At 45.9% G+C, this 14,517-nt stretch overlaps 1 protein-coding gene across 2 annotated transcripts in view; it reads left to right on the top strand.

Annotated features, from left to right (window-relative positions):
* The window catches only part of PLCD1 (phospholipase C delta 1), a 170,587-nt gene extending 157,762 nt beyond the window's left edge, over positions 1 to 12,825 (top strand). For both annotated transcript variants that reach the window (XM_075315396.1, XM_075315395.1), the window contains exons 12-15: positions 5,060 to 5,238; positions 6,734 to 6,866; positions 9,304 to 9,453; positions 11,732 to 12,825. In XM_075315396.1, coding sequence (XP_075171511.1) covers positions 5,060 to 5,238; positions 6,734 to 6,866; positions 9,304 to 9,453; positions 11,732 to 11,826 — 557 coding nt within the window. In that variant the 3' untranslated portion in view covers positions 11,827 to 12,825. The remainder of the gene's footprint in view (positions 1 to 5,059; positions 5,239 to 6,733; positions 6,867 to 9,303; positions 9,454 to 11,731) is intronic.
* The last annotated feature ends 1,692 nt before the right edge of the window (positions 12,826 to 14,517 follow it).

Below are 14,517 nucleotides of genomic sequence, written 5' to 3'. Positions count from 1 at the left end.
CTTTTCTGAGCCACCGCATGTCAATATTTTGTGTTCCAGAAATTTTTATTAAATTTTAAAGGGGACTGCATGTCAATATTTTGGTGCGGAGTTGCAAGTGTCTTTTGTAGGGAGAACACAAGCGAGAGACCGCAGCGCCCCGAACCCTGATCATGGGCACGGGCAGCTGCGGTCTCCTGCGGAGGAGACTAGCGGCCCAGCAGGTCAGGACACAGCGGGTCCTGATCTTGGACACATACCCTTATATGCCAGACTGCAAGAGAACACTGAAAAAGATTAAAGGGGTTGTGCAGCACCTCTCATTTCCAATAATGATAAGTTCTAATAGCCACCAGGTATCAGGCTTCTAAAAGAGTAACTAACATTAATATTTTTTTCTTCCATAAAACAATAATGTACGTGAACATAAGCATCTATGTAATATATCTTATCTCTGCCAACACTAATCATTCATTATTGAAATTCTTACTTTACAGGTAACATCTGTGTTCTTTGAAGACAGTTTTACATTGCTGAAATAAGAGATTACAGTTGATACTTGCATTAAGCGAGGTTGCGCCCAGCTAGTCTCATGCTGGCCTGGAGTCTGCATATAGCGTACTCGTGGCCACGTGACCACCGTTCTCGGCTCTGACACTGGCGAATCTCAAAGCGCACAGTGTCTGTGATGTGAGGATTCACAACTCTGCGGTCACACAGAGCGACCGCAGACTTGTGGTTTTAGAATGGACAACCCCTTGAAGTACTTGTGTCCTATCCTAATACCCAGTATACCTGACACGTGTGGGATTGCAGCCTTAGTATCTGTACTACCCAGCATGCAGATGTGAGTCTCAGCGCCCATGTGGCAATTCGTGCTTCATGACACCCATTTTTGTGACTTCCGGATCTGTTTGCTGTATGCCTTACCAAATATGATTGCTTATGGCACAGATACCATGCTTGATTTGTTAATTTGTTTAGAAAGAGGTTAACAAATGAGTAAAACTTAAGTGGGCTTTACATGCTACGAGATCACTACAGCGATCTCGTTGGGGTCACGGATTTTGTGACGCACATCTGGCCGCTATAGCGATGCCGTTGCGTGTGACACCTATGAGCGATTTTGCATCATCGCAAAAACGTGCAAAATCGCTCATCGGCGACATGGGGGTCCATTCTCAAATATCGTTACTGCAGCAGTAACGAAGTTCTTCCTCGTTCCTGCGGCAGCACACATCGCTCCGTGGGACACCGCAGGAACGAGGAACCTCTCCTTACCTGCCTCCCGGCCGCTATGCGGAAGGAAGGAGGTGGGTGGGATGTTCGTCCCGCTCATCTCCGCCCCTCTGCTTCTATTGGGCGGCCATTCAGTGACGCTGCTGTGACGTCGCTGTGACGCTGAACGAACCGCCCCAGGGAAGGTAAGTATGTGTGACGGGTCCGGACGATGTTGTGCGACATGGGCAGAGATTTGCCCGTGTCGCACAAACGATGGGGGCGGTTACGCACGCTGGCGATATCGGTACCGCGACCTTTAGCAATTATTTGAGAATTATATTCTAAATGTAAATAAGACTTGAGCTGTAAGTCTCTCTGGATATTAACCCAATGCACAATGTCTTGATTTTGGTTCTGTGATAAATCCTTCCTTTTATGAGATAACTAGAAGGTGGCCCGATTCTACGCATCGGGTATTCTAGAATTTACGTATTGTGTAGTTAATGTATGATTTTTGTTATATATATATCTATATATATATATAGATGTTGTTGTGTGTAGTTACCAAGTGTTTGTGTAGGAGCTGTACATGTTCTGGGTGTTGTCTGGGTGTGGCGGGGGGTGAGAGCGGTGTTGTGTGTGTGTTGCGTGTGTTGCGTTGTTTGTGGAGCGCTGTGTGTCTGTAGCGTTGTGTGTGTATGTGTTGCGCGGTTTGTGTGGGTGTGGTGTGTTTTGGGGGGAGGTATGTTTTGTGCAATGTGTGTGTTGCATGATATGTGCGTATATTTATGTATGCCGCGGTGTTTGTGTGTTGGGTGTTGTGTGTGTGCAGCGTTGTCTGTGTGTGTGGGTGTCTGTGTAGGGCGGTGTTTGTGGTTCCCAGTGTGTGTGTGGTGTGTTGTGTGTGTTGGGGGAGGTGTGCATCTCCCATCGTGCTCCATCCGCCATGCTGCGCACCCCCCATCGTGCTCCATCCGCCATGCTGCGCACTCCCAAACGTGCTCCATCCGCCATGCTGCGCACTCCCAAACGTGCTCCATCCGCCATGCTGCGCACTCCCAAACGTGCTCCATCCGCCATGCTGCGCACTCCCAAACATGCTCCATCCGCCATGCTGCGCACTCCCAAACGTGGTCCATCCGCCATGCTGCGCACTCCCAAACGTGCTCCATCCCCCATGCTGCGCACTCCTCATCGTGCTCCATCCCCCATGCTGCGCACCCCCCATCGTGCACCATCCCCCATGCTGCACCAGCATCAGCCTCTCTCCTCCCAGCATCAGCCTCTCTCCTCCCAGCATCAGCCTCTCTCCTCCCAGCATCAGCCTCTCTCCTCCCAGCATCAGCCTCTCTCCTCCCAGCATCAGCCTCTCTCCTCCCAGCATCAGCCTCTCTCCTCCCAGCATCAGCCTCTCTGTCCCCAGCATCAGCCTCTCTCCTCCCAGCCTCAGCCTCCCCCAGCATCAGCCTCCCTCTCCCAGCCTTCCCCAGGCTCAGCCTCTCTCCTCCCAGCCTCCGTCCTCCCAGCCTTCCCCAGCATCAGCTTTCCCCTCCCAGCCTCCCTCAGCATCAGCCTTCCCCAGCATCAGCCTGTCTCCTCCCAGCCTCAGCCTCTCTCCTTCCAGCTTCCCTCAGCATCAGCCTCCCCTTCCCAGCCTTCCCCAGGATCAGCCTCTCTCCTCCGAGCCTCCTTCCTCCCAGCTTCCCCCTCCCAGCCTCCCTCCGCATCAGCCTTCCCCTCCCAGTCTCCTCCAGCATCAGCCTCCCCAAGCATCAGCCTCCACCAGCATCAGCCTCTCTCCTTCCAGCCTCCCCCAGCATCAGCCTCCCCAAGCATCAGCCTCCACCAGCATCAGCCTCCCTCGTCCCAGCCTCCCCCAGCATCAGCCTCCCCCAGCATCAGCCTCCCCCTCCCAGCCTCCCCCAGCATCAGCCTCTCTCATCCCAGCATCAGCCTCTCTCCTCCCAGCATCAGCCTCTCCTCTCTGTCCCCAGCATCAGCCTCTCTCCTCCCAGCCTTCCCCAGCATCAGCCTCTCTCCTCCCAGCCTCCCCCAGCATCAGCCTCTCTCCTCCCAGCCTCCCCCAGCATCAGCCTCCCCCAGCATCAGCGTCTCTTCTTCCAGCCTCCCCCAGCATCAGCCTCTCTCCTCCCAGCCTCCGTCCTCCCAGCCTTCCCCAGCATCAGCTTTCCCCTCCCAGCCTTCCCCAGCATCAGCCTCTCTCCTCCCAGCCTCAGCCTCTCTCCTTCCAGCCTCCCGCAGCATCAGCCTCTCTCCTTCCAGCCTCCCTCAGCATCAGCCTCCCCTTCCCAGCCTTCCCCAGGATCAGCCTCTCTCCTCCCAGCCTCCTTCCTCCCAGCCTCCCCCTCCCAGCCTCCTTCAGCATCAGCCTTCCCCTCCCAGTCTCCCCCAGCATCAGCCTCCCCCTCCCAGCCTTCCCCAAGATCAGCCTCTCTGCTCCCAGCCTCCTCCAGCACGCCGTGCTCCTCTGCCGACACTCACACACCCGATCGCATACACTCACACACACCCGATCGCATACACTCACACACACCCGATCGCATACACTCACACACACCCGATCGCATACACTCACACACACCCGATCGCATACACTCACACACACAGACACTGACGATATCGCACATACGCGCTCACACTCACAACATCCGGAGATACCACATGCTTCTGGCCATGTGATCCTCCGTCAGGTCCTGGAAGGTCACAACAGCACAGTATCGAGGCCGAGAAGCAAGCGATATCGCCGGATGCTGTGAGTGTGTGGATGCGATGTGATGTGTGTGTGAGGTGTGTGTGAGAGTGAGTTGTTATGTGTGTGCGTGTGGATCTTCCGCCGCTGCAGGACCTTGATGCGCTTGTAACCATGCTAGCATGGTTACCAACGTATCCACACCACTCCCGTGCGAGCGGGGGATGGGGGGGGACGGGGGGTGGGGAGGGGAGTACAGTACTCACCTCCGTGACAGCCGTGTCAGTTCGGGGAATGCGCGGGGGGACGGGGGGGGGGGGGAGTACAGTACTCACCTCCGTGACAGCCGTGTCAGTTCGGGGAATGCGCGGGGGGGGGAGGGGGGCGGGGCCAGAGCTAGCGTGCATTGCGTGAGGGGGGCGGGGCGTGGCGTGGCCGAATTGCCAATGCCCGCAAGGTGCCGGGGCGAGAGGCCAATCTGTGGGGGGGGCGGAGCCTGGGCGAGCGGCTGGCCAATCCGTGTGGGGGCGCAGCCTGGGCGAGCGGCCAATCCGTGGGGGGGGCGGGGCCATGGCGAGCCCAGCGGCCAATCAGCTTTGTGTCACCATAAGGACACAATTTTGGAGCATGACAGACAGACAGACAGACAGACCGAATAAGGCAATTATATATATAGATTATGTCAGGACAGTGACAGGTTGGAAACTATTGTCCTAAATAAATGGCTGTCACCAGTAATATGCGGTCTCTAAATCAGAGCTCTGTCCCCATCTGTATCCGGGATATTATAACAGATTCCTTTTTTTTTTCCTGCTTAATCTTTTATTCTGAAGCAACTGAAATGGGAAACTGTATGATATGCTAATATGTGCTTAGTCTGTCTCCTGCGTAGGTTTAATCCAGTGCCAGCTAAATTGGTGACATTGGCAGGTTTTTCTAAGGTCCGCATGATTCAGGAGTGTCACTAAATCCTGATGAGACACCGAGAGAAGATTAGGAATATTAAGTATTTCAAAGGAAACTTTTCCCATCCTCCAAATCCGTGATGTGCGGCTCCATGTGATGTGTCTATCATTTCATTGATGTGTGATTGTGAAAGAATCTGATATTTATTAACATGATGATGTTTGTTTTGGTTTTTTTTTCTAGTGGCTTTGAATTTCCAGACCCCGTGTATAGAGATGGACGTCTACCAAGGCAAATTCCGTGACAATGGGTTTTGTGGCTATGTTTTGAAACCGTCTTTTCTTCGGTTTCATAAATCTAAATTCAATCCTAGGTCCATTCATGATGGAGAATGGTGGACCCCGAAGAAGCTCAAGATCATGGTTAAGTATTGGCTTTGATAAGCATACAAGAAATGCTATGCGCACAACTCTGACATAGAACTAGTGTTTGAAAATAAACATTTTATATTGTACATATCATTTTCATATTTTAACAGTCTCCCTAAGATGTAAATTGGTCGTCCAGCTGGATACAAAATGTCTCAAATGTGTTTAACTTTTATTACCAAGACTCTTGTGATGTCCGACCGTCAGCACTGATCATGGCAGCCGTATTTCTAAATTTTTTTCCCTATATCAAATTGTTTGATGAAGACCCAAATATAGGGGTCGAAACATTACATTTTACATTTTTTTGGATTGCCTGTTTAATAAAGTCCTTATATTCATTTTGGTGTGCCAAGATTTTTGTATCTAATGACGAGTTTGAATCTTTCTTGAGCACCCATAATTCCAAGTGTGCCATAAACCTTATTCTACTATATCCAGCTAGTAGGGGCCAGTTGTAGGGGCCAGCTGTGTCATTTGGACAGCTAGTGTCAGCCCCTTCTCTCCTACTATCATCCGTGACAGAAAAGGGGGCTGGCTCAGCTATTGAAATGAGCCGACCTGCCAGCTTCCTCATGACCATGTCATCAGGAAGAGCGAGGAAGCTGTCTTCTGTGTTTTAAAGGGATTCTCTCAGTAAAAATAAAGAACCAAATATAACTAAAGGAAATACAAATATCAGGAAATTCATAAATACTTTAAGTTAGCAAATCACAATCTTTTTGTCTAGGGAGGTAGTCACTATAGAATTAAAATGGCCACCACCTTATTACACTGACAGAAACCTTTCTTAGATTGTTGATGGGACCAGTGAGCATGTGCAGTGCTGCTGTGATCTAATGATACCTATACCATGTATTGTCATTCAGATAAACAGGGTGGGCAGCAGTGTGAGCATCTTCTTCTTACCTCCGCACTCTAGTATCTCCAATATTAGGTCAGATAAACAGGGTAGGCAGCAGTGTGAGCATCTTCTTCTTACCTCCGCACCCTAGTATCTCCAATACTAGGTCAGATAAACAGGGTGGACATCAGTGTGAGCAGCTTCTTCTTACCTCAGCATCCTGGTATCTCCAATATTAGATTAGATAAATAGGGTGGACAGCAGTGTGAGCAGCCTCTTCTTACTTCAGCACCTTTGGTATCTCTAGTATTAGATCATTACATTCACAGGGATCTCATCTACCTACACATGAAGGATAGAAGCTTCTTACTGTACATGATCACCGGCATAGGTATTACTAACATTCTAAGATAGGTTTTTGTAAGTGTACTAAGATGATGACCATTTTAATTTAAGGCAAATCAGGGGGTAGAGCTGCTGGGACTAGCGCTCACAGTGGGACATTGGTAAAGCTTTAAAAATGAAAATACCTTAGTAAGTTGTATTAACTTTAAACACATCTAACGCACGTTCTATCTAGCTGGACAGCCCCTTTATTGCAAAGTTACAACATATTGGTAATGTGGGAACATGATGTCTATTTAGATAATCTCTGGACAGCAGCTACCAAAAGTGAACAAGAAGAAGAGCTCAATAGTGGACCCCTTTGTGACTGTGGAGTTATTTGGGGTGGCCCGGGACAAAGAGAAGAAGACCACAAAGTTTATTGACAACAATGGTAAGAGGGATACGCATTTTACATTTCCAGATTAGGCTGAAACAATGTGCATAAAATCAGGCAGAAATTCTCATTAAGTAACCACCTGACCCCTTACTGTTATCCAGCTTACAAGTACAGCGCAAGTCGGTAGCGGATCTATAGAGCGGGGTGAGCCTGACCCATACCCGGCAGATGATAGCTGTAACAGACAGCCAGGACCGGCCGCTGACAGCTGCGGGTGCAGCAGAGCTCAGCCTCTGACTATTAGATGCCAATGTCAAATTCTGACAACAGCATTACCACTGCACTGGCATAGGAGCACATCAGTCTATGTGCCCATCTGCACCCACTTGACGCGATCTTGCTGTGCAGAAGGGTTTCCTGAAGACATCTGTGATAGTCATCATGGAGCTGCTTTAAAACTCATCCCATGGCTGGGCATTAAAGGAAAGCGTGATTATTACTATATGCAGCAATACTGTGCTGTGTGTAGTACAAGTGACCAGGTGACTACAGGTTTAAGTCCCCTAATGGGACCAATTGAATACAGTAAAAAGTTTAAAAAACCAAAAACAACCTAAATGTTCGGGTTAATTGTACCGAATACCTAGTACCGTATTTTTCGGACTATAAGACGCACTGGACTATAAGACGCACCCTGGTTTTAGAGGAGGAAAATAAAATTTTAAGCAAAAAATGTGGTCATGACACACTGTTATGGGGCGAGGATCTGCTGCTGACACTGTTATGGGGGTAACGTCCCCAAATTCTCTACTAAGGTGCCGCATCCTGGTAATGATCCTCCTGCCTTGTATATGTCCCTCATCCTGCTATATATTATCATCCTGCCATATGGCCGCATCCTGCTATATACTGGCACATGTCTGCATCCTGCTATATACCCCCATCCTGCTCATAATATACCCCCATCCTGCTCATAATCTACCCCCATCCTGCTCATAATATACCCCCATCCTGCTCGTATGCCCCCATCCTGCTCGTATGCCCCCATCCTGCTCGTATGCCCCCATCCTGCTCGTATGCCCCCATCCTGCTCGTATGCCCCCATCCTGCTCGTATGCCCCCATCCTGCTCGTATGCCCCCATCCTGCTCGTATGCCCCCATCCTGCTCGTATGCCCCCATCCTGCTCGTATGCCCCCATCCTGCTCGTATGCCCCCATCCTGCTCGTATGCCCCCATCCTGCTCGTATGCCCCCATCCTGCTCGTATGACCCCATCCTGCTCACATGACCCCCATCCTGCTCATAATATACCCCCATCCTGGTGTATGGCCGCATCCTGTGGCACATAAAAAAAAATAAACGTTCATACTCACCTCACCTTACCTCGCTCCCTGCAGCTTCGCTCGTCCTACCGTCTGTGTCAGCGCCGCTGAGTGGAGCTGTCCCTGTTACCCTGCTGCATCGCGATCATCTCCTGTGTCTGTGCCGGCGGCTGCGTGTGGACACGTGCGCACAGCGATAACGTCATCGCTGTGCGCCCCGCTAGTCTCCACCCAGCCGCCAGCACAGACACAGGAGATGATCGCGATGCAGCAGGGTAACCGGGACAGCTCCACTCAGCGGCGCTGCTGCTGACACAGACGGGAGGACGATCGAAGCTGCAGGGGAACGGTGAGTACTGTACACTGATTCACTGCTCCCCGCACTGATGATGATGCGCAGGGAGCAGTGAATACAGCCGCACATGATCACTCCAGGCCGTAGTTGCCAGGGGTGATCATGCGGGCTGACTGTTAAACCCCCGCCCATCATCCCTCCCACCTGTCAGTGCCTGCTTCAGCGCTGAGGGATGATGGGCGGGGGATGGGCGTGCATATTAAATGAGTGGGTCCACGTGGTCACGGCAGGCTGCTACAGCCTGCTCGTGCCCCCGATGACCCGCTCCACCGCAGCACCCACATTCCCCGCAGCCACATTCAGACCATAAGATGCACCCCCCACTTTCCCCCAACATTTGGGGGAAAAAAAAGTGCGTCTTATGGTCCGAAAAATACGGTACTTATTACAGTATTTGTCATAAGTAACGAACCTAATGCAAATCAATGGGGAGGCTGAGTATTTTTTCTGGGAAATCTTCAACAAAAATGCTCTGGTTTCCCATTGACTTACATTAGGTTCGTTATTTGTGACGAATACTGGAATAGTACAAAGTATTAAATACAATTAACCCTAATATTTGTGTCCACAGGATAAGTGATATGTGGATGGAAATGTGGCCAGACATGCACATTGTCTCCTTTCTCAAAGCTACAATACATAACTTTTTCTGTCTTCTTAAAACCCTTTTTTTGTAATTTACTCTTTTGTGGGCGTGGGGGGGTGACTTAAAAAAGTTTCTGGTTTTATCTTTTAGGATGTGTTTTGTTTATCATATTGTGCCAGCAAATTCTTAATTTTAGTTTTTAATGTTTTGTTTCTGATCCATTTCAGGGTTTAACCCTATGTGGAATGAGCATTTTGATTTTGATATCGATGTGCCCGCCCTTACTGTGGTGAGATTTCTGGTGGAGGATTATGACGCTTCTTCAAGGAATGACTTTGTGGGCCAATATACAGTTCCACTGTCCAGTTTACAACTAGGTAAAACAAGACAATTGTGTATTGTAATTGCCCTATATGCACCCCGAAGATAAGCTTTAGACATCATTCAGACGTCTGTGAAACACTGTCCAAGTACAGACTGCGATACCTGGTTTGGCTGAGGGTCTGCACTGGGACATACTGTGTGTGTGTGTGTGTGTGTGTGTGTATGTGTATGTATGCATGTGTATGTGTATATATAATATATATATATAATATATATTAGTATGTGTGTGTATGTGTGTATATATATATATATATATATATATATATATATATATATATATATATATATATATATATGTATATATATGTGTGTGTGTGTGTGTATATATATATATATATATATATATATATATATAAATATATATATATATTTATTTTTGTTTTTATTTTTTTTTTTACTTGAAATCATTTTCTCTTTCACACTTTGCTTTCGTCACATAATCTTCCTTTGCAGTCCTTTGGCATTCTAGCTGTTAATATGCTGAGGTTATCTGGAGATATTTCACCCCATGCTTCCAGAACCATCTCCCACAAGTTGGATTGGCTTGATGGGCACTTTTTGCGTACCATACGGTCAAGCTGCTCCCACACCAGCTCAATAAGGTTAAGATCTGGTGACTAGGCTGGCCACTCCATTACAGATAGAATACCAGCTGCCTGCTTCTTCCCTAAATAGTTCATTCATAATTTGGAGGTGTCCTTTGGGTCACTGTCCTGTTGTAGGATGAAATTGGCTCTAATCAAGCGCTGTCCACATGGTATGGCATGTCGTTGCAAAATGGAGTGATAGCCTTTCTTATTCAAAATCCCTTTTACCTTGTCCAAATCTCCCACTTTACCAGCATCAAAGCAAACCCAGTCCGTCACATTACCTCCACCATGCTTGACAGATAGCATCAAGCACTCTTCCAGCATCTTTTCAGTTGTTCTGCGTCTCACAAATGTTCTTCTGTGTGATGCAAACACCTCAAACTTTGATTTGTCTGTCCATAACACATTTTTCCATTCTTCCTCTGTCCAATATCTGTGTTCTTTTGCCCATATTAACCTTTTCCTTTTATTAGCCAGTGTCAGATATGGCTTTTTCTTTGCCACTGTGCCCTGAAGGCCAGCATCCCGGAGTCGCCTCTTCACGGTAGACGTTGACACTGGTGTTTTGCGGGTACTATTTAATGAAGCTGCCAGTTGAGGACCTGTGAGGCGTCAATTTCTCAAACTAGAGACTCTAATGTACTTGTCATGTTGCTCAGTTGTGCAGCACGGCCTCCCATTTCTCTTACTACTCTGGTTAGAGCCTGTTTGTGCTCTCCTCTGAAGGGAGTAGTACACACCATTGTGGGAAATCTTCAGTTTCTTGGCAATTTCTCACATGGAATATCCTTCATTTCTAAGAACAAGAATAGACTATTGAGTTTCACATGAAAGTTCTCTTTTTCTGGCTATTTTAAGAGTTTAATGGAATGCTCCAGATTATCAACTAGCTCAAAGGAAGATCAGTTTTATAGCTTCTCTAATCAGCAAAACTGTTTTCAGCTGTGCTAACATACTTGCACAAGAGTTTTCAAGGGATTTCTAAACACCCATTAGCCTTCTAACACAGTTAGCAAACACAATGTACTATTAGAACACTGGAGTGGTGGTTGTTGGAAATGGGCCTCTATACACCTATGTAGAGATTGCATTAAAAAACAGACGTTTGCAGCTAGAATAGTAATTTACCACATTAACAATGTATAGAGTGTATTTCTGCTTAATTTAATGTTCGTTTCATTGAAAAAAAATGTGATTTTGTTTCAAAATAAGGAAATATCTAAGTGACCCCAAGGTCCACAAATTGGCATTTCTAGACACAGAGTGGTATGATGTACCTGAAGCATTCTGGGGTCTAATTATGTGTATATCAACTGCTTAGACAGTGTTTACCATCTTTTATAGTGATGGTGGATCTCTAGGATATGCCATCACTATGATTGGTGAGGGTATAATTTGGTGCCGCGCTCCTTTCCCTACTTTTCCCTGCACAGGGATTTCACAGGCAAACTGGAGTCCATGCCGTTTCCTTGCACAGCTCGGTGGATGTGGTATTTGTGTGCTGGGAAAAGGGTAATGGGTGCCACAGTGCTGAAAATTTGGCAATCACGCTTCCGGACCCCCTTCAATCGCCTTAACTTCTCTTTTTTAAGAAAGGCACCCCTGTAAGAGCATTTAGATAAGCTAAGGTATTTTCCACTCATAACTAATCCCTTGTGTGTATTCTCCCTTTGACTTGCAGGTTATCGGCACATACACATTTTGAATAAGAACGGAGATCCTCATCCCTCGGCCACGTTATTTGTGCACGTCATGCTCCAAGAAAGCAAAGACTGATCCTGATTGTTTACAATGTTTTATAATTTTTAATTCTGTTTTATTTACTTTTTAGATGCCATTATGTTAGGTCAGACCTAGTTGTTGTGAAATGTTTCTTGTTCAGAAAAGCTGTTCTTCATCCCTCAGCCACAACGTTGACTATTTTTTTAATTTTATTTTTTATTTTTTTTTATTTTTTTTAAATCAATTTTTAGAAAATGTTATAAGATGTTAACTTCATTTTGCTACTGGGATAGTGCAGTGATTTAGTTTAATATCTGTTGCACATGGACTCAAAAGGGAACCCATACTATTACTTTTGTACATTTTTTTTTTTAAAGGTATATATCATTTAATAGAGTTTGTTATATCTTATAGTGGCTGCTATATGCATATATTCGTTGGGACTCCGGGTCTTAACACCCACACTACTCAGTCAAAATACTGCTGTGAAGTGCGCAGCTACCAACCACGTGAGCTGCGCTCCGAGAGTGGTGCATGGTCTCAGTAGTATATCTATGGGTCCGTACACTGCTCTGTGAGATTGGCACATGGACCCATTACTGATAAGTGAGTACATGGATCTGTGTGTCTAGCTCATGCAGGAACAGTGATCATAGCGATGTTTTGACTTATCGGTGGGGGTCTGAGGACCTCTAGTCAGCAGCCACAATAACTTATAAATATTGTGCCCAATGATAGTTCCCATTACACTAAATTTCCCACTATGGACTTGCCATATCAAAGGGATAAGCCATAAATGTGTAAAACAAGGTTGTGCTCTTAAGTCCCCATGCACACTACAATAATGTTATTTGAACCCACTGATATCGATAAGCTCAGCCGACCATCTAATGTGTTTGGGACCAACATTGACTCAAAGAAACTTGTTCCATTAGTCAGCGTAGGGTTAAACTGAGATATATTTTCAATTTTCCTAAGGCAAATGAGTCCCTAAACTAAAGATTATTTAATATATAACTTTGAATTATTTTTTTTTAATTATTATGGACACAAAAAAGGTTAAAAATGGTAAATGCTGTGATCTAAATTGGATATCCTATGTAGCCATTACAATTGTCAGTCATAAGTAACCTCTTATCTGGGTCTACTCCTATTATAGCCACAGTATATAATGCTATATGTACATTTTTCCTGCTAATAATCATAGCATTTGCAATTTAAAATCCTATCACCAACTTCTCCAACATGTTTCACCACACTGGCATTATCAGGGGGCAGAGGCTTTGCCCCCTGATTATGCCAGTGTGGTGAAACATGTTGGCGAGGCTGGTGATAGGATTTTAAATTGCAATTACTGTAATTATTAGCAGTAAAAATGTACATATAGCATTATATACTGTGGCTATAATAGGAGTATCCCAGATAAGAGGTTACGTACGACTGACATTTGTACAGGCTACATAGGATATCCAATTTAGATCACAGCATTTAGCGTTTTTAACCTTCTTTGTGTCCCTAATAATTAAAAAAAAGAAATTAATTACAAGTTATATATTAAATAGTCTTTATTTTAGGGACTCAGTTGCCTTAGGCAAATTGTAAATATATGGGATCAACATTGGCAGCAACACTCCCATTGAGAATACAGAAATAGTTGGCTGAACTGACCATTGGGAGAGATAGGTGTCCGTGGAATGATTGTTCTCCTGACCGCTATCCAATGTGTACACCGGCCTTTGCTCCTTGCTATAATACATAATGAAAACCGCTCACTTAGCATGCCGTGACCTCCCTGTATATTCTAGTTACTATAATGTGGTATCAGCACAGACATGGCCTTTTTTCAGTATCCATAGGTCATAGCAATTCCTTTTAGTGGGAAAACACATTTGATGCCCTCACATCAGGTTTCATTGTGTGCAGAGGCCTAATTTGTAATTGACAATCACATGTTATCGCCTATATTATTCCTGGGAATGACATGTCGTGGTGGTTGTTCATGGACAATTTTCAGAATTACAATGACAATTCCAATAGCTCAGGTAACGGTCTTGAAAATCTTAACATTGCACTACTGCACGTGCCTTAGGAGAACATGTAGCTTTACATTGTTTATCCTTTTTTATATAGAAGTCTGACCTCCTATTACAGGGGGCAAGTGATACCATAGAAGGTAATTTATAAGCCTAAAAAAGCAAATTCGATGTGATGGCACCTGCTCACACTGGTATATTGTAGAAAACCACGGATACCCTAAAAGAGTGCCGTAAGACGTTATGGGCACAATTGGTCTTTTGCACTATTGCAGGATAACGTGCACATGTACCTCCTCTGGATCAGCCGGTGCCGGTGCACCCATAATACGGAAGGTCAGACTTCTCTCCTGTTAGAGGGGCGCTTTAACTAAATCTTGAACCCCCTTCACACAAATGCCTTATTACTGTGAGAAGATTTGGCACTACATAGTGGTTGTGGATTTATTTATATATCACTTGCAATAGTTCATGTCTTATTTTTCTCCTATTTTTTATATATATATATATATATATATTACAAATTTGAAGGCTATGTATGATCACCTATGTGTTAATCTATGGCCCCTGCTCATTGTGGAGTAACTGACAACAAATCTTGGCCTCTTCAGTCACGTCTGGTGTTGCCACCCGCCTGGCTGTAGGGTGGTCTGTATAAAGCACTACACACTGTGATATATTATATTGTATAGCAATGCACACTGTTTATGGT

Source organism: Anomaloglossus baeobatrachus, chromosome 6 (assembly GCF_048569485.1).
Source record: "Anomaloglossus baeobatrachus isolate aAnoBae1 chromosome 6, aAnoBae1.hap1, whole genome shotgun sequence".
Classification (NCBI taxonomy): domain Eukaryota; kingdom Metazoa; phylum Chordata; class Amphibia; order Anura; family Aromobatidae; genus Anomaloglossus; species Anomaloglossus baeobatrachus.
This window is presented reverse-complemented; position numbering and strand designations above follow the sequence as displayed.